This window comes from Procambarus clarkii, chromosome 43 (assembly GCF_040958095.1).
Source record: "Procambarus clarkii isolate CNS0578487 chromosome 43, FALCON_Pclarkii_2.0, whole genome shotgun sequence".
In the NCBI taxonomy this organism is placed as follows: domain Eukaryota; kingdom Metazoa; phylum Arthropoda; class Malacostraca; order Decapoda; family Cambaridae; genus Procambarus; species Procambarus clarkii.
In genome coordinates this window covers 12,048,931-12,076,923 of record NC_091192.1, presented here as the reverse complement: position 1 = coordinate 12,076,923, position 27,993 = coordinate 12,048,931, and the positions used below count along the sequence as shown (strand labels likewise).

General features: G+C 46.7%; 1 protein-coding gene across 1 annotated transcript in view; it reads left to right on the top strand.

The window, feature by feature from the left end:
- The window catches only part of LOC138373632 (UPF0430 protein CG31712-like), a 101,120-nt gene that overhangs the window by 72,822 nt on the left and 305 nt on the right, over positions 1-27,993 (top strand). The window contains exon 2 of the mRNA XM_069339968.1: positions 27,389-27,993. This exon is cut by the window's right edge and continues 305 nt beyond it. Coding sequence (XP_069196069.1) covers positions 27,389-27,993 — 605 coding nt within the window. The remainder of the gene's footprint in view (positions 1-27,388) is intronic.

Genomic DNA, 27,993 nt, shown 5'->3' with positions numbered 1-27,993 from the left:
TCCTCCAATACCTGCTCCTCCACTGCCTGCTCCTCCACTACCTGCTCCTCCACTACTGCTCCTCCACTGCCTGCTCCTCCACTACTGCTCCTCCACTATCTGCTCCTCCACTACTGCTCCTTCACTGCCTGCTCCTTCACTACCTGCTCCTCCACTACCTGCTCCTCGACTACCTGCTCCTCTACTGCCTGCTCCTCCACTGCCTGCTCCTCCACTACCTGCTCCTCCACTGCCTGCTCCTCCACTACCTGCTCCTCCACTACTGCTCCTCCACTGCCTGCTCCTCCACTTCTGCTCCTCCACTTCTGCTCCTCCACTGCCTGCTCCTCCACTACTGCTCCTCCACTGCCTGCTCCTCCACTGCCTGCTCCTCCACTACCTGCTCCTCCACTACTGCTCCTCCACTACCTGCTCCTCCACTACTGCCCCTTCACTGCCTGCTCCTCCACTACCTGCTCCTCCACTACTGCTCCTCCACTACCTGCTCCTCCACTGCCTGCTCCTCCACTACCTGCTCCTCCACTGCCTGCTCCTCTACTACCTGCTCCTCCACTACTGCTCCTCCACTACCTGCTCCTCCACTGCCTGCTCCTCCACTACCTGCTCCTCCACTACTGCTCCTCCAGTACCTGCTCCTTCACTGCCTCCTCCTCCACTACCTGCTCCTCCACTACTGCTCCTCCACTACATGCTCCTCCACTGCCTGCTTCTCCACTACCTGCTCCTCCACTGCCTGCTCCTCCACTACCTGCTCCTCCACTACTGCTCCTCCACTGCCTGCTCCTCCACTACCTGCTCCTCCACTACCTGCTCCTCCACTACTGCTCCTCCACTACCTGCTCCTCCACTACTGCTCCTTCACTACCTGCTCCTCCACTACCTGCTCCTCCACTACCTGCTCCTCCACTGCCTGCTCCTCCACTATCTGCTCCTCCACTACTGCTCCTTCACTGCCTGCTCCTTCACTGCCTGCTCCTTCACTACCTGCTCCTCCACTACTGCTCCTCCAATACCTGCTCCTCCACTGCCTGCTCCTCCACTACCTGCTCCTCCACTACTGCTCCTCCACTGCCTGCTCCTCCACTACTGCTCCTCCACTATCTGCTCCTCCACTACTGCTCCTTCACTGCCTGCTCCTTCACTACCTGCTCCTCCACTACCTGCTCCTCGACTACCTGCTCCTCTACTGCCTGCTCCTCCACTGCCTGCTCCTCCACTACCTGCTCCTCCACTGCCTGCTCCTCCACTACCTGCTCCTCCACTACTGCTCCTCCACTACCTGCTCCTCCACTGCCTGCTCCTCCACTTCTGCTCCTCCACTTCTGCTCCTCCACTGCCTGCTCCTCCACTACTGCTCCTCCACTGCCTGCTCCTCCACTGCCTGCTCCTCCACTACCTGCTCCTCCACTACTGCTCCTCCACTACCTGCTCCTCCACTACTGCCCCTTCACTGCCTGCTCCTCCACTACCTGCTCCTCCACTACTGCTCCTCCACTACCTGCTCCTCCACTGCCTGCTCCTCCACTACCTGCTCCTCCACTGCCTGCTCCTCCACTACCTGCTCCTCCACTACTGCTCCTCCACTACCTGCTCCTCCACTGCCTGCTCCTCCACTACCTGCTCCTCCACTACTGCTCCTCCAGTACCTGCTCCTTCACTGCCTCCTCCTCCACTACCTGCTCCTCCACTACTGCTCCTCCACTACATGCTCCTCCACTGCCTGCTTCTCCACTACCTGCTCCTCCACTGCCTGCTCCTCCACTACCTGCTCCTCCACTACTGCTCCTCCACTGCCTGCTCCTCCACTACCTGCTCCTCCACTACCTGCTCCTCCACTACTGCTCCTCCACTACCTGCTCCTCCACTACTGCTCCTCCACTACCTGCTCCTCCACTGCCTGCTCCTCCACTACCTGCTCCTCCACTGCCTGCTCCTCCACTGCCTGCTCCTCCACTACTGCTCCTCCACTACCTCCTCCTCCACTGCCTGCTCCTCCACTACCTGCTCCTCCACTACTGCTCCTCCACTACCTGCTCCTCCACTACCTGCTCCTCCACTACTGCTCCTTCACTACCTGCTCCTCCACTACTGCTCCTTCACTACCTGCTCCTCCACTACCTGCTCCTCCACTACCTACTCCGCCACTGCCTGCTCCTCCACTGCCTGCTCCTCCTTACTACCTCCTCCTCCACTACCTAATCCTCCAATAGTTCACGTGAAAGAAAGTAGAGTAGCCCCAAGAGCCTCACCTTGTTGTGAATAAGACCAGTTCAGTACAGGTTAACGAGGGTCCACCTGAGGACCTCAGAGAAAGTTTATAGTAAGGGGTGAGGAGCAGGAGTCTCTGGGGCCCCGGTACACAGATCTGGTTCTTGCGCCCGGCCAAACTTGTGAAGAAAGTCTCACGTGAGCAACAGTGAAAGTCCCTAGCTAGAGAAAGTTAGGTTTTTCAGTGTTACAGTAATCCTTAGCTTGCAAAGCTTCCTATACTGTTATTTTTAACAATTGATTTCCAGAAGGAATTTGATAATACACTTTTGGTTATGGGAATTTTCTACATCTTTAAGGAATTACAAAGATTTTTTTGTATAATAATTTTTGTTTGTTTTGTTTATTAACCATTGGTGATGGGTTACAATAGAGATGTAAACAGCGGCGGGTGTTTCCTGTAGCAGGTAGCTGCGGCTGCCCCTCCACACCTCACGAAAACAAATTGTAGAACATCTTAAACGGCCAAACTTTATCCTAAAAATGACAAAAAACGCTGTGTGGAGAAACGGAAACTACCGAGCAAAAAGTTGGAATCATTTAACATCCAGGAGAGGCAAAGAGAGCAAAATGACATAAGTAAATAGAGAGGAATCCAAAATACTTTTGCTTCTATGCACAATTTAGAACAAAAACTATATCATTCATTGTGCAAGGGTGATGAAACTTTATCAGATGACAACAAATTACCGAGTGAAATACTGAGGCTTCAGTACGATTCTGTTTTTAATGAAATCCTAAACATTGCACGTCAATGATCCAAACGAGTTCTTTATAAATGTGAAGCCAACACCTAACTATATATATATATATATATATATATATATATATATATATATATATATATATATATATATATATATATATATATATATATATATATATGTGTGTGTGTGTGTGTGTATCACGAAAATAAACACGTGATTAAAAATGTGACAATGTCAGACCACGGAGGAAAATTGACACAGGAGTTTCCTTTAGTACTTTCGTATATTATTAATACATCTTCAGAAGAAGTCACTCGTTCTGAAGATGTATTAATATACGAAAGTACTTAAGGAAATTCCTGTTTCAATTTTCCTCCATGGTCTGACACTGTCATATATGTATATATATATATATATATATATATATATATATATATATATATATATATATATATATATATATATATATATATATATATATATATATATAAAGTGTGTGTTAAATATGACCGAAAAAGTAAGATTAATAATTCTAACACGAATTTTCTCAATATTTCTTATGTTTCTTTTTACTGTCGATGGTAATTGAAAAATCAATTCTCCAAAATTAATTTTTATTTCCAGTCTGACGCAACGCTTGAACGCGTTTCGTAATAACTTATTACATTTTCAAAGACTTCAGTTTACACACACAACTGTAACCTGAAAACACTAAACAGAGCTTTACTTATGCAAACACTAAACAGCTTATCCGTCTTATATACTCGCACTTGGGTGAGGTGATATATTGCAACAGTTTTGGATGAGGTGAACAAACTTTTGACAAACACAAGACTGAACACGGAACAATGGGTATTAATTGGATATATGAGAGCATAAGAATGGAAGTAACTGCAAAGGGCCTATTGGCCCATACTTCCTTATGATGCTTCTATATTGGTACGGAGTCTTGAAGTGGATAAAATATAGTTGTGTATTAATTGGCTGTTGATTGCTGGTGTTAACTTTTTGATGTGTAGTGCCTCGCAGATGTCGAGCCGTCTGCTATCGTTGTATCTATTGATGATTTCTGTGCTGTTAAGACTTCTCTGGTGATGGTCTGGTTGTGGGAAGAGATTATATGTTCCTTAATGGAGCCCTGTTGCTTATGCATTGTTAATCGCCTGGAAAGAGATGTTGTCTTGCCTATGTACTGAGTTCGTTGGGGCTTACAGTCCTCAAGTGGGCATTTGAAGACATAGACGACTTTGGTCTCCTTTAAGGCGTTTTGCTTTGTGTCTTGAGAGTTTTTCATGAGTAGGCTGGCCGTTTTTTTGGTTTTATAGTAAATCGTCAATTGTATCTTCTGATTTTTGTCTGTAGGGATAACGTTCCTATTAACAATATCTTTCAAGACCCTTTCCTCCGTTTTATGAGTTGTGGAAAAGAAGTTCCTTGTAAAATAGTCTAATAGGGGGTACAGATGTTGTGGTAGTTGACTCTTCAGAGGTTTCATGGCGTTTCACCTTTCTTTTTATGATGTCTTCAACGAAACCATTGGAGAAGCCGTTGTTGACTAGGACCTGCCTTACCCTTCATCGACTTCCTTCCATCCTGAGCTGTGGCTGAGAGCACGGTCGACATAAGCGTTAACAACACTCCTCTTGTACCTGTCTGGGCAGTCACTGTTGGCTTGAGGCACATTCCTATGTTTGTTTCCTTAGTGTAGACTGCAGTGTGGAAACCTCCGCTCCTTTCCATGACTGTTACATCTAGAAAGGGCAGCTTCCCATTCTTCTCCATCTCGTAAATGAAACGCAACACAGAATTCCGCTCAACTGCCTCTTTCAGCTCCTGCAGATGTCTGACATCAGGTACCTGTGTAAAAATGTCGTCAACATACCTGCAGTATATGACCGGTTTCAAGTTCATGTCGACTATGGAAATGTCAAGACACACAAGCCTGGAAACCCACTTTGGCCAATCATCAGCCAGATACCCACACCCATGTACAGACTGGCGAAGGGACTCAACGGCTTGCTGACTCCTTATGTCCCTTGCGCCTTCAGCCTGAAGTCTCCAAAGGAATTTGTTGACTTACTGCGGGGAACACGGGCCACAGGGAGCCTCGTTGGACGTAGAATCACTGTTTACCAACGTACCTGTGGATGAAACAATCGGGATGATAGCGGACAGAGTGTATCGTGATCCGGCCTGTACTCCTCTTCACATATCAGAAAACATTCTAAGGAAACTACTCCAAGCTTGTACTAAAGAGGCACCCTTCTTGAGCCCGGATGGGCACATGTATAAGCAAGTAGATGGAGTCGCCATGGGTTCTCCCCTAGGTGTCCTGTTTGCGAACTTCTACATGGGCACCATCGGACAAAAGGTCTTAGTCGACATGAACTTGAAACCTAGGTAGTAGTTAGTAAACAGTTGATTGACAGTTGAGAGGCGGGCCGAAAGAGCAAAGCTCAACTCCTGCAAACACAACTAGGTGAATACACAAAGTTCAACCCCCGCAAACACAACTAGGTGAATACACAAAGTTCAACTCCCACAAACACAACTAGGTGAATACACAAAGTTCAACCCCCGCAAACACAACTAGGTGAATACACAAAGTTCAACTCCCACAAACACAACTAGGTGAATACACAAAGTTCAACCCCCGCAAACACAACTAGGTGAATACACAAAGTTCAACTCCCACAAACACAACTAGGTGAATACACAAAGCTCAACTCCCACAAACACAACTAGGTGAATACACAAAGCTCAACTCCTGCAAACACAACTAGGTGAATACACAAAGCTCAACTCCTGCAAACACAACTAGGTGAATACACAAAGCTCAACTCCTGCAAACACAACTAGGTGAATACACACACCAAGTATATAATATGGTTCTGCTGTTCTCAGTCATTGTTGCAATACAAAATGACCCATGGCGTACGGTGCCGTCACGCAGTGTGCTAGTGTTAAACCACTACACGTGGTTTAAGGACCAGTCTATAACGAAGATAGAGAACCTGGGTTAATACCTACGGTCCTGACCACAGTTGACCGACAGTGAGTTGACTTCATATTGTTATTCCTGTCTGAGACAGAGAACCGGTTCGGCTTATCGAGGTCACCTTAACCAGGATACAACCTTCAATATGTGTTTAACTCTCGGATGCTAGGTCACTACTAGGTTAATAGAGGTATCAGGTGAAAGGAAACATGCCTAAAGGTCTGTCCTTCCGTGGGATTTGAAGCCGGGACCTCTAGGTTGTGAGCTGACTAAGCAGGCTACTTCGCTACCAACTCAACCATGTAAAAATCTAATTTATCACTTCACCTGGAATGCCACGCACTTACTGTTTGACATCATTCGTGTAGAACAGTGTTTGAGGCCGTCATGAAGTAGATGTCATGAACAAGACTGTGCAACTCTCAAGGGTTGCTTCACCAAGTGCGGGTTGTGCAGTTATGTATAACATAACGGGAGAATCAACTTGTGTCTTGTCACTGCACTTTTCAAGGCTATTACTTGACGTTACATTTCTTAGGGAGAGTTCTTATCTACAGCCCTCAGCCGCAGTACTTACATGAATCTCTCAGTTCCAGCCCTCTCTCACAGTTCCCCAGTCGCAGCCCCCTCTCACAGACCTCAGTCCCAGCCCTCTCTCACAGACCCCAGTCGCAGCCCTCTCTCACAGACCCCAGTCGCAGCCCCCTCTCACAGACCCCAGTTCCAGCCCTCTCTCACAGACCCTAGTCGCAGCCCTCTCTCACAGACCATAGTCGCAGCCCCCTCTCACAGACCCCAGTCCCAGCCCTCTCTCACAGACCCCAGTCCCAGCCCTCTCTCACAGACCCCAGTCTCAGCCCTCTCTCACAGACCCCAGTCGCAGCCCCCTCTCACAGACCCCAGTCGCAGCCCCCTCTCACAGACCCCAGTCCCAGCCCTCTCACAGACCCCAGTCGCAGCCCTCTCTCACAGACCCCAGTCGCAGCCCCCTCTCACAGACCCCAGTCCCAGCCCTCTCTCACAGACCCCAGTCCCAGCCCTCTCACAGACCCCAGTCCCAGCCCTCTCTCACAGACCCCAGTCCCAGCCCTCTCTCACAGACCCCAGTCCCAGCCCTCTCTCACAGGCCCCAGTCCCAGCCCTCTCTCACAGACCCCAGTCCCAGCCCTTTCTCACAGACCCCAGTCCCAGACCTCTCTCACAGACCCCAGTCCCAGTCCTCTCTCACAGACCCCAGTCCCAGCCCTCTCTCACAGACCCCAGTCCCAGCTCTCTCACAGACCCCAGTCCCAGCCCTCTCTCACAGACCCCAGTCCCAGCCCTCTCTCACAGACCCCAGTCCCAGCCCTCTCTCACAGACCCCAGTCCCAGCCCTCTCACAGACCCCAGCCCTCTCTTACAGACCCCAGTCCCAGCCCTCTCTCACAGACCCCAGTCCCAGCCCTCTCTCACAGACCCCAGTCCCAGCCCTCTCTCAGATCCCCAGTCCCAGCCCTCTCCCACAGACCCCAGTCCCAGCCCTCTCTCACAGACCCCAGTCCCAGCCCTCTCTCACAGACCCCAGTCCCAGCCCTCTCTCAGATCCCCAGTCCCAGCCCTCTCTCACAGACCCCAGTCCCAGCCCTCTCTCACAGACCCCAGTCCCAGCTCTCTCTCACAGACCCCAGTCCCAGCCCTCTCTCACAGACCCCAGTCCCAGCCCTCTCTCACAGACCCCAGTCCCAGCCCTCTCTCACAGACCCCAGTCCCAGCCCTCTCTCACAGATCCCCAGTCCCAGCCCTCTCTCACAGACCCCAGTCCCAGCCCTCTCTCACAGACCCCAGTCCCAGCCCTCTCTCACAGACCCCAGTCCCAGCCCTCTCTCACAGACCCCAGTCCCAGCCCTCTCTCACAGACCCCCAGTCCCAGCCCTCTCTCACAGACCCCAGTCCCAGCCCTCTCTCACAGACCCCAGTCCCAGCTCTCTCACAGACCCCAGTCCCAGCCCTCTCTCACAGACCCCAGTCCCAGCCCTCTCTCACAGACCCCAGTCCCAGCCCTCTCTCACAGACCCCAGTCCCAGCCCTCTCTCACAGACCCCAGTCCCAGCCCTCTCTCACAGACCCCAGTCCCAGCCCTCTCTCACAGACCCCAGTCCCAGCCCTCTCTCACAGACCCCAGTCCCAGCCCTCTCTCACAGACCCCAGTCCCAGCCCTCTCACAGATCCCCAGTCCCAGCCCTCTCTCACAGACCCCAGTCCCAGCCCTCTCTCACAGACCCCAGTCCCAGCCCTCTCTCACAGACCCCAGTCCCAGCCCTCTCACAGACCCCAGTCCCAGCCTTCTCTCACAGACCCCCAGTCCCAGCCCTCTCTCACAGACCCCAGTCCCAGCCCTCTCTCACAGACCCCAGTCCCAGCCCTCTCTCACAGACCCCAGTCCCAGCCCTCTCTCACAGACCCCAGTCCCAGCCCTCTCTCACAGACCCCAGTCCCAGCCCTCTCTCACAGACTCCAGTCCCAGCCCTCTCTCACAGACCCCAGTCCCAGCCCTCTCTCACAGACCCCAGTCCCAGCCCTCTCTCACAGACTCCAGTCCCAGCCCTCTCTCACAGACCCCAGTCCCAGCCCTCTCTCACAGACTCCAGTCCCAGCCCTCTCTCACAGACCCCAGTCCAAGTCCCAACTCCTAGTCTGTCTTTTTTTATTTATTTATGTATACAAAGAGTTCCTACATTCTTGTACAGCCACCAACACGCACAGCGTTTCAGGCAGGTCCTTGAGCCTAATTTTCCCTGGAATACGACCCGCCAATTCGTTTAACAACCAGGTACCCATTCACTGCTGGGTGAACAGAGACGTACAGTTAAGGATTGGTTCCCGGTCGACCTTCCCTGGTCAGGATACGAACCCATCCCAAATCGCTGGTGAAGAGCTGGGCGAGTGTATTACCACTGCGCCATCGAGTACACCTTTTGCATCCCTAAGTCACAGGTCTCGGTCTTAGTCCCACGTTTGAGCCTTGCCCCCTTTTTGAGGTTATCTTGAGTTGATTTCGTGGCTTTTTAGTGTCCCCGCGGCCCGGTCCTCGACCAGGCCTCCACCCCCAGAAAGCAGCCCGTGACAGCTGACTAACACCCAGGTACCTATTTTACTGCTAGGTAACAGGGGCATAGGGTGAAAGAAACTCTGCCCATTGTTTCTCGCCGGCGCCTGGGATCGAACCCAGGATCACAAGTCCAGCGTGCTGTCCGCTCGGCCGACCGGCTCCTTAACCTAAGTCATACATTCCACCCCTTGGCCAGGTCTCCTTAACTCAATCCCTGAGCCCAATACCTCTTCATCAGCCCCTTAGTTTCAGCGCTCTCTCACGGTTCTTAGATCTAGAGCTGTGGAAAAGAAGTTCCTGTAAAATTCTGTAAAAAAAATCCTGTAAAAAATTAAAACTCTGTATGGTAAGGCAGGTCCTAGTCAACAATGGCTTCTCCAATGGTTTCGTCGAAGACATTATAAGAAGGAAGGTGAAACGCCATGCAACCTCTGAAGAGACAACTAACACAACACCTATACCCCCTATTAGACTATTTTACAGGAACTTCTTTTCCACAGCTCATAAAACGGAGGAAAGGGTCCTGAAAGACATTGTTAATAGAAACGTTATCCCTACAGACAAAAATCAGAAGATACTACTGACGATTTACTATAAAACCAAGAAAACGGCCAGCCTACTCATGAGAAACTCTCCAGACACAAAGCAGAACGCTTTAAAAGAGACCAACGTCGTCTATGCCTTCAAATGCCCACTTGGGGACTGTAAGCCTCAAAGAAATCAGTATATAGGCAAGACAACAACATCTCTTTCCAGGCGATTAACGATGCATAAGCAACAGGGCTCCATTAAGGAACATATAATCTCTTCCCACAACCAGATCATCACCAGAGAAATCTTAGCAAACAACACAGAAATCATCGAAAGATACAGCGATAGCAGGCGGCTTGACATCTGCGAGGCACTACACATCAAGAAGTCAACACCAGCAATCAACAGCCAATTAATGCACAACTATATTCTACCCACTACAAGACTCTGCTCCAATATAGAAGCATCAAGAAATATGGGCCAATAGGCCCTCTGCAGTTACTACCATTCTTACCTTCAATTTACCCAATATATATATATATATATATATATATATATATATATATATATATATATATATATATATATATATATATATATACATACATACATACATACATACATACATACATACACACACACACACACACACACACACACACACACACACACACACACACACACACAACTATACACATACAAAACATACATACTCAATTTTTCCAATTATTGGGGGAAGGATTTCCGGTCAGTATTTCATCTGGGAATTATGTACTGGGGGGCTGGGTTTTCATCTAATAAATCGAGGCTCTTGGGCCACCAGCTGTGGGAGCGGGGCGTCTCATCTCCGGCCACCAGCTGTGGAAGCGGGGCGTCTCATCTTGGGCCACCAGCTGTGGGAGCGGGGCGTCTCATTTTTTGCCACCAGCTGTGGGAGTGGGGCGTGTCATCTTGGGTCACCAGCTGTGGGAGCGGTGCGTCTTATCTTGGGCCACCAGCTGTGGGAGTGGAGCGTCTCATCTTGGGCCACCAGCAGTGGGAGTGAGGTGTCTCATCTTGGCCCACCAGCTGTGGGAGCGGGGCGTCTCATCTTGGGCCACCAGCTGTGGGAGCGGGGCGTCTCATCTTGGGTCACCCGCTATGGGAGCGGGGCGTCTCATCTTGGCTCACCAGCTGTGGGAGCGGGGCGTCTCATCTTGGGCCACCAGCTGTGGGAGTGGGGCGTCTCATCTTGGGTCACCAGCTGTGGGAGTGGGGCGTTTTATCTTGGGTCACCAGCTGTGGGAGCGGGGTGTCTCATCTTGGGTCACCAGCTGTGGGAGTGGGGCGTCTCATCTTGGGTCACCAGCTGTGGGAGCGGGGCGTCTCATCTTGGGTCACCAGCTGTGGGAGCGGGGCGTCTCATCTTGGGTCACCAGCTGTGGGAGTGGGGCGTCTCATCTTAGGTCACCAGCTGTGGTAGCGGGGCGACTCATCTTGGGCTACCAGCTTTGGGAGTGGGGCGTCTCATCTTGGGTCACCAGCTGTGGGAGCGGGGCGTCTCATCTTGGGTCACCAGCTGTGGGAGCGGGGCGTCTCATCTTGGGCCACCAGCTGTGGGAGTGGGGCGTCTCATCTTAGGTCACCAGCTGTGGTAGCGGGGCGACTCATCTTGGGCTACCAGCTTTGGGAGTGGGGCGTCTCATCTTGGGTCACCAGCTGTGGGAGCGGGGCGTCTCATCTTGGGTCACCAGCTGTGGGAGTGGGGCGTCTCATCTTGGGTCACCAGCTGTGGGAGCGGTGCGTCTTATCTTGGGCCACCAGCTGTGGGAGTGGAGCGTCTCATCTTGGGCCACCAGCAGTGGGAGTGAGGTGTCTCATCTTGGCCCACCAGCTGTGGGAGCGGGGCGTCTCATCTTGGGCCACCAGCTGTGGGAGCGGGGCGTCTCATCTTGGGTCACCCGCTATGGGAGCGGGGCGTCTCATCTTGGCTCACCAGCTGTGGGAGCGGGGCGTCTCATCTTGGGCCACCAGCTGTGGGAGTGGGGCGTCTCATCTTGGGTCACCAGCTGTGGGAGTGGGGCGTTTTATCTTGGGTCACCAGCTGTGGGAGCGGGGTGTCTCATCTTGGGTCACCAGCTGTGGGAGTGGGGCGTCTCATCTTGGGTCACCAGCTGTGGGAGCGGGGCGTCTCATCTTGGGTCACCAGCTGTGGGAGCGGGGCGTCTCATCTTGGGCCACCAGCTGTGGGAGTGGGGCGTCTCATCTTAGGTCACCAGCTGTGGTAGCGGGGCGACTCATCTTGGGCTACCAGCTTTGGGAGTGGGGCGTCTCATCTTGGGTCACCAGCTGTGGGAGCGGGGCGTCTCATCTTGGGTCACCAGCTGTGGGAGCGGGGCGTCTCATCTTGGGTCACCAGCTGTGGGAGTGGGGCGTCTCATCTTGGGTCACCAGCTGTGGGAGCGGGGTGTCTCATCTTGGGTCACCAGCTGTGGGAGCGGGGCGTCTCATCTTGGGTCACCAGCTGTGGGAGCGGGGCGTCTCATCTTGGGCCACCAGCTGTGGGAGCGGGGCGTCTCATCTTGGGCCACCAGCTGTGGGAGTGGGGCGTCTCATCTTAGGTCACCAGCTGTGGTAGCGGGGCGACTCATCTTGGGCCACCAGCTGTGGGAGTGGGGCGTCTCATCTTGGGCCACCAGCTGTGGGAGTGAGGCGTCTCATCTTGGGTCACCAGCTGTGGGAGCGGGGCGTCTCATCTTGGACCACCAGCTGTGGGTCTTTTAACTTGAGGATGGTGTTCCACACCCTGATGGCTTGGTGCTGCAGTCTGATGTTTAGTGGCTGTATATTCAGGAGTTCATGGAGCTCCTGGATTGTCTGATCATATGGTGGACGGTGTTTTGCTGCTCTCCTTAGCGCCTTGTTTTAAGCTGCTTGCAGTTTTTGCATGTTAGCTTTCTTTATGGTGTATAGTGGGACTGGGAGATAGTCTAGATGCTGCCGAACAAGAGCCTTTTCTAGGTTTATCTGAATGTTTGTACTGAAGCTTCGGAATCTCCTCAGTTTTCTTAAGGCTGCTTTGGCTCTATTTAGTCGGTTCCTTACGTGAATTTTTATCCCTGTTCTATTGATCGTGATTGCCAGTATTCTGCCTACCTCCACATATTGGATCGGGCAGTTTTGAAGGATAATGGGGTCTGGGTTTCTTTTCGCAATGTGTATTACTGGAATTTATCTATTTGTGCCTTTTTTTCCATTGCTTCTCAAAGTTATTTATGAATTCAATTGCTGCCTTGGTCTTGTTGGCTAGTAGCGGCTTAGATGGACCCGGTTGGCATATTATTTGGGTGACATCGTCAGCGTATGTGATGTATTCTCCATGTTGGGGTTGGGGTAGGTCAGCTGGATATATGTTGAATAGAGTGGGGGAGAGGCAGCTTCCTTGTGGTACTCCATTTTTCAGTTCTATTATGTCGCCCAAGTAGCTGCTGATATTGAGCCTAGCAGTTCTATTGTCTATAAAGCTGCAGAGAGTAGCAGTAAATCTCTCAGGAAGCCCTAGCTCAGATATCTTATATTTTAGGCCTGTGTGCCACACTTTGTCGAAGGCTTCCGAAACGTCTCTAAGCACTATATTACACTTATCTTTTTTCGACACTGCGTTGGCTATATGCTGGTAGATCAGGGCTATAGCTGTATGGGCCCCTCTGCGGTTTCTAAAACCATGCTGCCTGGTGTTATACTTCTCTTCCTCTTCCATGTACTTCCCAAGTCTCTGATTGATTACTTTTTCAAATATTTTGCCTGGTACTTCGAGAAGGGAAATTGGCCTGTAATTTTCAGTTTGGGTTGGGGGTTTCCCTGGCTTGGGGATTAATCTTGTTGTGGCATTCTTGAAGTATGTGGGGAATAGTCCAGATGCAAGAGCTGCATTTATTATACTTGTGTATTGATGGAGTGCAATCACTGGTAGGTTGGATAATACCATCTTATTTATCTGGCTGTTGCCCGGCGCCTTGTTCTTGAAACCCATAATTGTTTTATGAACCTCTCCATTGGTTATGTGCTTCATAAGGTGGCAGTCATCGCGTATGTTGTTAAGGTCTATTGTTTGCGTCGGGAGTAGTGCTGCAGCTCTGTTATCGACGTGAGTTGTAATTTACCATTAAGTTTCATTAATGGGACAAAAGTTTACATTTTCTCCCGGGTTTATCCTGAATATTTTTTCCAAGAACTTCCTGAATTCCTGTTCTTGTTTTCTCTCTCTCCTCATAGAGTTTATTTCCTGAGGCGTCTTTTATGTAGGGTGTTTCCCCGGATGAGTTTCCCATCAGGGTTTTTATTTTTTTTCCAGAACATTCCTGGGTTTCTGTACTCAACGTGAATTTGGCCTATTAGGTCATTCCATTGTTTTTGTGTACTCAGTTTTGCATAAATCTTGCAGCTCATCTTGTAGTTCCGTTTGTAGTCTTTTGCACTCGTCCGTCCACCCATTGTGTGTTATGAGTTATAGGAGATTGTTATATGTGGTTTGCAGTGTTGTGAGCGCCTCAGCTACGGGGGATATGATATCTTGAGTTTATCTTGAGATGATTTCGGGGCTTTTTAGTGTCCCCGCGGCCCGGTCCTCGACCAGGCCTCCACCCCCAGAAAGCAGCTCGTGACAGCTGACTAACACCCAGGTACCTATTTTACTGCTAGGTAACAGGGGCATAGGGTGAAAGAAACTCTGTCCATTGTTTCTCTCCGGCGCCCGGAATCGAACCCGGGACCACAGGATCACAAGTCCAGCGTGCTGTCCGCTCGGCCGACCGGCTCCATTAAGCCGACCGGCTCTAATCCATGTATTTAGCTCTGTGTTTATGTATGATGTTTCCTTTGCATTAAAATCTGTGACACTGATTTCCTGTACACTGCTTCTGAACGCCTCCCAGTCAGCTTTAGTGTATTGCCGTCTATGTTGTGAGGGTTTCTGAATCCGGTTAGTTGATAGCGTTATTAATATTGGTAGATGGTCGCTTGTGCTCACAGGGCCCCTTTCTATGCAGGTGTTTAGGAAGTGGTGGTTGTTTGACAGTATTATGTCTGGTTTACCACTGTGGCCTTGTCTTACATAAGTTGGGAAGTCTGGGCCCAGGTGGATTAGATATCCATTCCTTATCATATAGTGGATGGCTTCTCCTGCCTGGTTGTTCCTTCCGTGTCCCAGTGTTCTGTGCTTGGCGTTCAGATCTCCCAGGAAGTAGGCGGGTCTGTTCCTTCTGGTGAGTGTCATGGCGTCTGGCAGGGAAGGTAAGGTCGTCTTGGTGGTTGGTAACATGTTCCTATGAAGATTATACCTTTCGTAGTTTGGAGTTCAATTGCCAGGAAGTTTTCTTCAAAATTATCTACAATTTTGTGTGGAATATTTCTCCTTACAGCAATTGCCGCTCCATCGTTGGCCTGGCCAGCTCTGTTGACCTGGTAAATTTTGTAATTGAAGATCTTTATCATCTCACTTTCCTTTTTCCCATGGCTGTTAATGAGTATTATATCCGGGTCTATTTCTCTGTACAAGTTGCCAAGTTCCAATGCTCTGTGCGGAGTCCAGCTTAGAACATTGTTGCTAATGACTGGATGGCTATGTTGAAACTGATGGGTCTCTTCCACCTCGAGGATATTTTGAGATCGATGCGTATCCGTTGTGCATTGTGTTAAACTTATTGCTGCTTATCTGCTCAATGGTTTGGGGAGCTTGGCTGAAAGCTTGCGACATTATGTATTCGTAGACTTCACTCGTACACACTCCGGGAATGTCGTGTTGGAATTGTATTTGTTGAGTGTGTATACGCTCCTGCAGGGTCTTTTGGGTCTTGTTTGTTGAGAAGAATTCGATCTTGACTGGGATTTTTTTTTTGGGTGTGTGTGAGTGTGAGTCTACAGCATTGTCAGTTGGTGTGTGGTAAGCATTGATGCCCACTGTGTGTGCCCGTGAGCTGCGTCACTTACCTCATCGGTATTCTCTACTTGTTGTCTCCTCTGGTGCTTGCGTGATTATAGGCCCCCTTTGGGGTTCATTGGTGGTGGTTGCTCGTGTTGTTTCATTTTCCTCTGACTCAGTGAGGGTTTCTGTATTTGTCGGTCCATGCCCTTGTTGGGAGTTAGTACCAGTTAAGGGAGTGCTGATAATATTGCTGGCCACTAGGGCTTTTATCATGTTAAGGGAGGGAGCATTGTCTAGGAAGTCCATTTCGGGGAGACCATTCTTCCTATACTTATTATTTCTACTTATTTATTTAACCATGGATTCGAAAGATAGAGAGACTGAGCAAGAGAGAAAGAGAGATACTTTTCCATTCCAGATGGGAATCCGAAACTGAAAGAAAACTTGCATCTGGAAGGTTTAGATCCAAGGTCTGGTGGTCTCTGGTGACGGATCGACAGGAATATTCATCTGAGGACACAATCCCGCCTCTAAACCAGGAGGATGGAACTGTTTCAACCAGCAATCAGGAGAAGGCTGAGCTACTGGCAAACCACTTTGCTGCCAAAATGCAGGTCCCTGATCCTGAACGTCAGCCTCCACATCTTGTCCCACGTACTGTGTCTAGGATGACTAAAGTGGTTATACAGCAGGCTCAAGTTTTCCATCTCCTTAACACGCAAGACACAAGCAAAACTGTGGGGGCCAGATAAAATCAGTCCACGACTACGCAGCTGCGCTGACCTGTTGGCTCCACCTCTCACGTGCCTCTTCCAACTCTGCCTAGCTCAAGGAATGTGGCTCTCCTTATGGAAGATGGCAGATGTTGTTCATGTGCACAAAAAGAAAAGCCGCTCAGTACTTGGTAACTACAGACCAGTGTCACTGCTGTCAGTTACTGACAAAATACAAATGATATAATTTTGTGACCATCATCGGCTAGTATGTGATTGACAGTATGGTTTTTAGGAAAGGCCGATCTTGCTGCTGATCTCTTGCTAAATCTCTCCACCAAGTGGCATCAGTCACTGGATGAGTCCTAGTGACTGAATCAGCTGTGTTGTTGCTCTAGACATAGCAGGCAACCCCGTCCTCAGACCAAGTCCATTCCATCCAGCGGTCGACCCCAAAGACGCATTAATAAATTTTAACATGCTGTTCATTCAAAACGGGAATTTTCTAAAATATAAATTAATATTATTATATATTATTATATTGTTCATATTTAGGCACTGGTTAGGTTAGGTGTTTAGGTTCTCTTGGCGATTATTTGTATGTGTAGTACGTGGGTGAAGCATTTATAGCATTGTGGTTCGCACAAAATTCGTCAGTGAAGCACTTGTTCCGGCAGTAATAATAATAATAATTTATTTAGGAAAAGTACATACATAGTTGCAGATTTACAGTACAAACATTCTGTTTGATTTAAAGACAGAGGTAGTACATACAATACCTAAAGCCACTAGTACGCATAGCGTTTCGGGCAAGGTGAGGTGGGGGAAAAAACACTTAGACTAAAACACTAGAACTAGACTAAACTAAACTTAGACTAAAACACACTTAGACTAGACTAGTAATTGAGCTTGAAGTATAATTTGCGTTGAAAGAAAAAAATAATAAAAGAAAAAAAGTGGGGAACATGGTAGAAAATAGTCAATATACAAGTTGGGTGTATACAAGTGTACAATATACAAGTGTTCGAACGTCATCAGTTGTGAGTCGTGTGTAAACCGTTTTTCATTCGTAAACAGGGGGTTTGGCGGGTGGATGGAATAGACTTTGGGTCTTTGTTTAGAGGACGGGCTGTAGCAGGAGCCTTTGATCGGGTCTGGCACTCTGGATTAGTGAAGCTTCAAGCACTAGGCATCTCAGGCTCCATCTTAGAGTTAATAAAAGACTACCTTTAAGAACGAACTCTAAGGGTCGTCCTCAATGGAGCAGAATCCGAAAGTCACTCAATTGGTGGCAGCGTTCCACAGGGTAGTGTGCTTGGCCCCTCTGCTGTGGAATGTTTATTTCATCGATCTACTTCATCTCATTCCTGAAGCTCAAGCCTATGCTGATGACTGTACTCTATCCTTCACATACAGAAAGCAAGAAATGCCAACTGCTGCAAGAATCATCAATCACAAACTTTCAGCGATTTCTACCAGGGGTAGGAGATGGCAGGTCACATGTGCGGCTGAGAAGCGAAGACACATTAACGCGATGATGATAATTAGACTGCACATGGCAAGTCAGACAGGCTTGCAAATGTGTGGCAACACCCTGCGTTCACAGATGAAATTAACATCTTGGCAATGAAGTTCGACTCTTCAGTGACCATGAAGAGCCACGTGCTTAATCTAGCTCAAAAGGCAGCCAGTAAACTTACAGTCCTACGGCGCATCTCACACCTTGACAGCAAGGGCTGCAAAACCTTATATGAAGCACAAGTTCACTCTCATCTAGAGTATGCACCACTTTCCTGGATCGCCTGCCCCCCACTCCCCTATCATTCATCAGACTGTTGGATAAAGTGGAGAGACGGGCAAGAAATCTCATTTCTATCTTGATCAAGTTTGGTGGGAACGGTCTGAACATGAAAGCCTGCAACATCGTCGTGACGTTGTTGGTCTTACTGTTATGTACAAGGCCAACATCCTCAAAGTTCCGCACTTGACTCAACTCTGGACTACCAGTAGCTGCCACCTACAGCACTAGGCTTTCAATCTTCAACAGTCTCACGCTAGAAGTGCCTTTCTCAAGAACATCACTCCATCAGCGATCATTCACTCCCAGGCTTACTAGCATCTGGAACTTGTTCGCTCAACAGGTTGGTACACGGGAGATCAGGTCAACTGATCACATGAAGACTCTGGCACACAGTTGGCTACAGGCTCATCCTGTTCCTTATATGATTGTTACCTAATGTTGTTAATGAATAAAGGCTATTCCTGCTGATGCATATAACAGGCTAATGAAATAAATGGGCCTCTAGGAGCAGACTTCAGATGAGCTGAGGCATGATAACACCTTTTGCTTGCAGTTTCACTAGGTACGTCATTTGACAGCCATTATGAACCATAGTTATAGTAAAAAAAAAAAGAGCAAGAGAGAGAGAGAGAGAGAACGAGAGAGCAAGAAAGAGAGAGAGAGAGAGAGAGAGAGAGAGAGAGAGAGAGGGAGAGCGAGAGAGAGCCAGCCAGCCAGGCCAGGACAATAACCTCCGGCCCCTGCTCCCTCCTTTACCTAACCGGAGGGAGGAAAAAACTGAGTGTGTTGATCTGTTTGGTCACCCACCCCCGCCCTCCGCCTGTCCGCCGCTGCTTTGTCTGTCTGTCTGTCTTTCATTTTTTGATGTTATGTCTGCCTGTCTTTGGACCAGTGCTCTATCTATCTGTCTTGATAGGGTTGTTTTTCCTTCTAGATCTGTTTCCCAGTGTGTCTGTCCACCACTTTCGTCTGTTTGTCTATTCTTACTTTTGTTCTGTTTGTTAGTCTCTGTTTAACCGGTCTATCGACCTCTGCTTTGTGAGCCTGTCTGCCTTTGTCTCTACTAGTCAGTACTCTGAGAGTACTGTAAGGTACAGATCACTGGTCTGAGAGTACTGTAAGGTACAGATCACTGGTCTGAGAGTACTGTAAGGTACAGATCACTGGTCTGAGAGTACTGTAAGGTACAGATCACTGGTCTGAGAGTACTGTAAGGTACAGATCACTGGTCTGAGAGTACTGTAAGGTACAGATCACTGGTCTGAGAGTACTGTAAGGTACAGATCACTGGTCTGAGAGTACTGTAAGGTACAGATCACTGGTCTGAGAGTACTGTAAGGTACAGATCACTGCTCTGAGAGTACTGTAAGGTACAGATCAGTACTCAAATGACTACAGTACGTGATTTTCGCATTTGGGACCATATCTCATCTCTCACGACTCTCAGAATATTGACTTCTCTACCCCTATCCCCTCCTTATCCCAACAGGATATACGTCATCATTTTAGATTCGCTGGATAGTGCAACGATGAGCTCTTAGGAGTTTTGTTTTTTTCTCTCTCTCTCTCTCTCTCTCTCTCTCTCTCTCTCTCTCTCTCTCTCTCTCTCTCTCTCTCTCTCTCTCTCTCTCTCTCTCTCTCTCTCTCTCTCTTAGAAACAGACACAGAGAACGAGACAGGCAGAGACAGAGGTAGACAGTAGATAGACAGATGGAAAGATAGTTGGAGGGATAGAAATATGAGTAGGTGCATGGGGAGACAGAAAGCTAGTTGGATAAATAGATCGATGGATAGATGGCTGCACAGATTGATGGACACGAAGATGGACAGATGGATGGATGGATAGGCAGATGAGTAGATGGATGGATAGATTGATAGATGGATGGGTGGATAGACGGATAGAAAGATGGATATGTGGATGGCAAGATGGGTAGATGGATAAAAAAAATAGGTTTATTTTGAAATAAATGGACTAAAAGATGGATAGATAGACAGATGGATTGATAGAGAAATAGATGGATAAATGCATATATGAACGGATAGATAGTTGGAAAGATGGGAGACACAGACCCGGACAACGCCGAGTGATCCCTCTAGTATACCTATAAAAAAGAATGTGTCTGTTCAACAGTTGGAAGACAGGCGCTTCACCCTAATGTTTATTATTTTCTATCACAGACGTGGCCACACATTTACAATGCTAACCAGAATATTTACATTTTCTTGTCTTCCATGGACAGGGTGAGAGATCTTTTAAACATATACTTCAGTGATGTATTGAACAATCAACCACAGAAGGTGATTGTTGTGCTTATAAAATGCTAATCATAATTACAAAGGTAACTGCAGAAGGCCTATTCGCCCATACGAAGCAGCTCCTATCTATAACCACCCAATCCCACTCATATAAATGTCTAACCCACCCTTGAAACAATCGAGGGACCCCATCTCCACCACGTTATGCGGTAATTGATTCCACAAATCAACAACCCTGTTACCGAACCAGTATTTACCCAAGTCTTTCCTAAATCTAAATTTATCCAATTTATACTCAATGTTTCGTGTTCTATCTTGTGTTGATACTTTTAATACCCTAGTAATATCCCCTTTGTTATGTCCATTCATCCACTTGTAAACCTCTATCATGTCACCCCTAAACTCTTCGCCTTTCCAGTGAATGCAATTTAAGCTTTGTTAACCTTTCTTCATATGAAAGATTTCTAATTTGGGGAATTAACTTAGTCATCCTTCGCACGTTCAAGTGAATTTATATCCATTCTATAGTACGGTGACCAAAACTGAACTACATAATCTAAATGGGGCCTAACCAGAGCAAGATATAGCTGAAGAACAACATCAGGTGTCTTGTTACTAACGCTTCGATTAATGAATCCCAATGTCCTATTTGCCTTATTACGAACATTCATGTAGTGATCCTTTGCTTTAAAATTCTTACTCATCCTAACTCCCAGATCCCTTTTGCAATCTCAACACCATCTATCTCGTATCTTATAACTCTTATCATCATTACCTAGCCTCAGAACTTTACATTTATCAGCATTAAACTGCATCTGCCAATCTTTTGACTATTTCAAAATCCTATTTAGATCAACTTGAAGTGATAAAGAGTCTTCTTCTGTGTTAATTACCCTACCGATTTTTGTATCATCAGCAAATTTGCTAATATTGCTACTCAAACCTGAATCTAATTAAATATATATATGAATCATTTATATATATTATAAACAGCAGAGGTCCCAATATAGAGCCTTGAGGCACTCCACCTACAACATTTTCCCACTCTGACTTAACCCCATTTATACTAACTCTCTGCTTTCTTTGGTGTAGCCATGCCTTAATCCATCTTAGTATGGCACCCCCCAATACCATGAGCTTCTATCTTTTTAATCAGTCTTTCGTGTGGCACAAACCACATGAAAAAATCAAACCTATATACATAGATACATAAATACGCAGATTTACGTCTGTCCTACATAAACAGTGTTTGATGTGTCTTTTTACATAATGTCATTAATGTGTGTTTACAAAGGCAATATGCAATCTGACCAGCTTCCGCATATTCTGTATACACATACATATATACATACACACACACACATACATTCATATATATACATACATGTATATATACATACACATATATTTATGTCTCTTACTTTGACAGGGGTAAGAGAACTGCTATATAAACTAGTGTGTTATTAAGCCCTTAACAACTGAAGGTGATTAAGATGCTTTTACAAGCTCAGGTTATAGTTACGTCACATAGATTGTATAATTGATGCATTACATAGTCAATCTTGGGTACAAGTCCAATATATCATCACGTGTTCCAGTACTCATATAGTAGTTACAGAGTTCAGCATACCTCAGCCCAGGAGGGCGAAAGTCAGTCAATGTGGGACATTCTACAATATAATGTTCAAGGGAGTGCATGTTTGTTCTTTCACAAAGTTGACACACGGTGTATTGGACACTTTCACAAAGTTGACACACGGTGTATTCGACACTTTCTCAAAGTTGACACAAAGTGTATTCGACACTCACAAAGTTGACACACGGTGTATTCGACACTTTCACAAAGTTGACACACGGTGTATTCGACACTTTCTCAAAGTTGACAAAGTATATTCGACACTTTCACAAAGTTGACACATGATGTATTCGACACTTTCACAAAGTTGACACACGGTGTATTTGACATTTTCACAAAGTTGACACACCGTGTATTCGACACTCACAATGTTGACACATGGTGTATAGGACACTCACAAAGTTGACACAAAGTGTGTTCGACACTTTCACAAAGTTGACACAAAGTGTATTCGACACTTTCACAAAGTTGATGCACGGTGTATAGAACACACACAAAGTTGACACATGGTGTATTCGACAGTTTCACAAAGTTGACACAAGGTGTATTCGACAGTTTCACAAAGTTGACACAAGGTGTATTTGTTATTTACACAAGGTTGACACATTGTGTACTCGACAGTTGGGTTTTGCGAAAGCTGCCAGATATGTCTATATCCCAGGCGTATTCTGGCCACTATAACATCACATTGCCAAGTTCTTGCTCTGTTAGTACCATATATGAATTGTCTCCTGAGGAAATGGTCTGTGGTAGTTGGTGTACATAGGCTGGGTAATGTCGCCACCATTCAACAAGGAACTGCGAAACAGGGCCGCATTAACACCGCTACCACGATGCCCGCCTACGAAAATAGTTTGAAAAGAAAACAAATTCAAACCCGATTTTTGCCTTCATATAGCAATATACATTATTCATTGATTTCTGGAAAGGGAACCATTTAAGTATTCCTGCTTATTAAACTATGGCCATAACTGTGGGGAAAAACTGCCACGATTGATATGAGAGGAGAACTGCTAGGGGACTTGTACTGAACTAAAAATAAAAAAATTATTGTATGGAAAATTAATTCAGCTAAAGTCTCTAGATAAGGTCATAAATCCTAGCTCCTCTTTTCCTAATGACAGACTGTGGGCTGTAAGGGGCAGGTGGGGGTGAATGGAGCAGTTGATAGAAGTTCCACAATCCACCTGCAGGCAATTATCTCACATCAGTGTGTATTTCTAATACAAGGATAAGATTTTATTAAATTCAATTCTATGACTGAACACTGGTTCTGTTTAAATCAGGGATTTAAACATGTACATAGTCCAGTCTAGCACCATAACTATTAACAGCCAATATATTCTTATACTATGAACACAACAATTTAAATTGTGGAAGTATGTTAAATGACCTTAAATGTGGTCTAAGTACTGTTAACTAAGTACAAGAGATTATATTCAATTAGATAAACTTATATGATGACTAAGTAAGCAATTGTTAACTTAATTTATATGATTAAGTGTATATATATAGATATATACAATTTATATGAAGAGGTTCAGTCAGCCTGACTGAAACTCTTCCCAGACTAGGGACACTTGTGAGGTTGTGAATGTCTCGAGTGTCTGAGGTCCTGTAAAAGATTCAGGCACAACAATATTATTAAACTTACTAAAATATGAGGTGTTGCCCCACTCTATAACCGACAGACAGACTTATTGGATATATTAAAGTTATACAAGCATACAATTGGCCAATTAATACACTAAACAACATTCAATATACTTCTCTGAATGCCGGGTGCCTGTCTGACAAGTGTGCCAGACCAGATAACTCTCTTGTCGAGTTTAGGCACAATATTTTATATCACAGCTTTGTGGTATAATATTCTAGTAGCGTTGCTAATTGATTATGTCCTTAATTGTGGTTCCAATAGGTTAGATAAGTGATGATGGTGAAGGTGGAGACAGCGATACCTTGTGTGCTCCACTCTACATTTATTTAGATATGTTCTAGGAATTTTTCCTTGTAGATATATTGTCCAGGTACTCCCCCAGTTCTAGAGAGTAATCACTGGTGATAAAGATAATTGGATAAGGTGTCCTAAGCTGAATAATTGTTCGCAAGGCACCATCACATGTTTTCACTGTTTGTAAAGTGAATTCGGCTCAGGGTGTCATGGGCACTTCTTTCCCAGCCATCGCCCCCCCCCCCCCCCCCCCCCAATGCTTCCTGAGCAAGGTAGCCTTCAATGAATATTGATTGATTATTTTTACTGTCTAGACATATGATTGAGATAAGATGTGATTATAATATAATTAGATATAGGATTTAAAGATTATAAGTAGTACTTGTTAGCACTATTGATTATTATTAAGGATTGGATTTAGTCCCTACCAGAAATCAATTCAATTGTTCCAATAGTTTTTTAATTAAGAAATCCTTCTAGAAGCTTCAGGAAATTTAAGAAATCATGCACAAAGTCACGTAGGCACCTATAGGGCCCTATGGTGTACGTGATCATAGGTGACATTGTCATGTATGATCCAGATATATAATGAATCTATAGTGATTCTGATATGATATAGAAATAATACATTTCTTAGATAATAATATAGATATAGTGGGTAAAAATTTCCCACAATAACCCCATAAAACAGGTACATTATATTCTGAACTTCCCGCTGCCATAGAAGACCAATTTCGAAGGGGGGAACTATTATATTCTGTGTGAATGTCATTTAATAATTTTTTTAGTATTATAATGAAATCGCGATGCTTTATAATATTATGATATTAGTAATATTGTAGGATGGAAACAGGTACATAGAGGAGGGGAGGGGGAGGGAGATCCCCCCCACTTCCAGGTGAGTGGGGAAATCTGAGGGAGGAGGGTGGAGAAGATAGGGGGCGGGGGGGGGGGGTGCAAGGGGATGGAGACGAGGGGGGGTTAATGGAGAGAAAATGGACGGATATATGAGTAGATAGATGGATGGATAGTTAGGTAGATGGAAGGATAAGAATAAAGGTAACTGCAGAAGGCCTATTTACTCATAAGAGGCACCTCCTATTTATAACCACCCAATCTCATTCATATATATGTCTAACCTGCGCTTGAATTAATTAAGGGATCTTATTTCTATTACGTTACGTGGTACTTGGTTCCACAAATCACCAACCCTGTAACCGAACCGATATTTACCCAGGTTTTTTTTCTTAACCTAAACTTATCCAATTTATACCCATTGTTTCGTGTTCTGTCTTGTGTTGATACTTTTAAATATCTTATTAATATCCCCTTTGTTATGTCCATCCACTTGGAAGGATCATCTGTTTTATGCCAGTACGGACAAATTATTGACAGCTGGAAATATCTGTTAATTTTCACCAAGAAAAGTGAATAATGATATATACTATATACTTTCAACGCTACTCATGGCCATCGTTGTAACCTTCTACACTACACATGACCATCTTCACTACACACTGTCTTCATCTCATTAACCAAAAGGTTAGGACATTTAAGTAGTGGGAGCCCACACAATTCAAATATGTTTAAAGAACACGTGTTTGCATGTTAGTATCTGAATACAGTAATATTTTAACAAAGGTTAAAGCTCTCCTGATTCGGGGTCAAATATTTCATCTCTACCAACTTCGTGATGTAGGCCTGCCCCCCCCCCCCCCTTCATTGTGGGTCCAGCCCCTGACCGCCAATGAGTCTCCATTCACCTAAGAGTCTGTGCAAAGTTTAATGAGACTTGCCCTACGCTTCTGGCGTCTGACACATATCCTTTTTCATACCTATAGATTTGAGCAGCACGAAACGTACACCACACAGTGCGTCATGGTATTTGCCAGGATGTGGTTGGGCTGTCGTTACCTGTGGCAGGGGGCGACTCTCCAAACCCTGAGCACTCCGTGTGTAAACTGAGCAACAGTTTGGGCCATACCTCACACACTTCTTCATTGTTGAATACCCAGTATTGACCCTAGAGACCCGCCGTTGTCATGTACCTGCAAGGGAAGGGAGTTATCAGGGAAAAGCACAATGCATTAGGGGATGGGATGGGGAGAAGTAATAGTGCCCAACCGTCGATGGTCGGGGATTGAACGCCGACCTGCATGAAGCGAGACCGTCGCTCTACCGTCCACCCCGATTGTTTGGGCAAGCTATATAAGAAAGAGTGCCTATCTGTGCGAAATTGGAAACCAGACACTTGCAAGTGGGCTCACGCAACTTACCATCGTGATATGTGCATGTATGGGGGTGTTATAGGAGGGTCGGGATGGACCCCATGCCCTACTTTAAATAGGATTGGCTCCTTTTTGCCAAAATCAACGAGTACTATGAAGTCTGAAAATAAGGTGTGGGTTTCCAGAGCGTTTTTCAACATATTTATCAGCTGTTGATTGCATACACAATGTAACCACAAGGTTGCAACAACGTAGCATCAAAGTAACGATTGTTAAAATACCGTAGTGGTTACGTTTTTACTTTTGGGTGTTTATATCGTGTTCTGTGACAGTGGGAGAGGAAGAGGGGGAGGGAGAGAGAGAGAGAAAGAGAGAATTAACGGAAGGGGCGCGGAAAGAATATGAAACATTTGTATTTGTGTGTTACATAATGTTGTTTAGCGAGACACGCCAGCGTGGAGCGGTGGGATACCTTCACCACTCGCTGCTGTCAGTGACTTCCCTGCAGACCACACCCGCGCAGCCCTCCTAATGACTTAGCCTTCGTGTGTGTGTGTCAAGGCTGCCACATATACGTCTTCATGCTTGGTGCGTGGGTGTTGGTGAAACTGATGGCGCATCAGAGGCTCTCTCTCTCTCTCTCTGTCTTGTCTGGCTCTCTCTCTCTCTCTCTCTCTCTCTCTCTCTCTCTCTCTCTCTCTCTCTCTCTCTCTCTCTCTCTCTCTCTCTCTCTCTCTCTCTCTCTCTCTCTCCTTTTTACCATCGGTCTGTTGACGTATCTCAGTGTAGATTTGTCTCTAGTGGTGCTCTAACTTGTAGGAAGGACGAAGAGGTAAGGAAGATGAGCCACAAGATGATCGGATACTAAAGGACTTTTGATCCATATGAGGCAGGTCCTATTTATTCCAAACGAGAGTCGCATATATCTAACCTTCGTTTAAAACAATCTATCGATGACGTCTATTATGTTAGGGTGTGGGAGGGAGTTGGGGTAGCCAAGAGCAATAATGTCACGCTAACCTAACCATCGCTACATTAACTTCTGGCTAACGAGTGACCCGTCTTAGTTTATTCTATGACTTTTGAGCTCATATCAGTCTGTTAATGAAATTCCTGTGTATCCCTCGGTTAGAGAAACACAGGAATTTTGAGGGATCATTTTAATGATTTTCAATGTGTGTGTGTGTGTGTGTGTGTGTGTGTGTGTGTGTGTGTGTGTGTGTGTGTGTGTGTGTGTGTGTGTGTGTGTGTGTGTGGGGGGTGCGTGCTGGGTGTTAACATATATACTGACCTTACTGGGTGCTTGCAGCCTGAACAAGGAGAGCAAGTACGCATCGCTGCTGCGGTCTGGCCACAGCAAGAAGAACAAGGAGAACGAGGTCCGCGACACTGTCATCAACTACCGGACTCTGGACCGCCTCCACGACCGTATGATGGACCGATTCATCGACCCGCGGGCCGACCCCAGACTCTTGTCGGATCCCCGCTTCGACCCCAGGTTCGTCGACCCCAGGGTTGTGGACCCCAGAGTGCTGGGGTCCAGGGTGGGTGAATCCAGGTTATTCGGCCTTCTGGATTCCAGGTCGGATCCGAGACTGGATGCTAGGCTGATGGAGCTCGACCAGGAAGTCGAGGAAGGCGTCGAATCTTTGGGTAAACAACGCTTCGAACCCGAGTTTATCAGACCTCGCATGGAACCCGAATACATGAGGCCTCGTGTGGAACACGAATTCAGGCCTCGTATGGAACCGGATATCAAGCCACGCATTGAAGAAGAATTTAAGTCTCGAATGGAACCAGACTTCAAATCCAGAATGGAGCCAGATTACAAATCTAAAATTGAACCTGAATTAAAGCCCCGAATGGAACCGGATCCCAAGTCCCGAACGGATCCAGACTTCAAGCCTCGTGTTG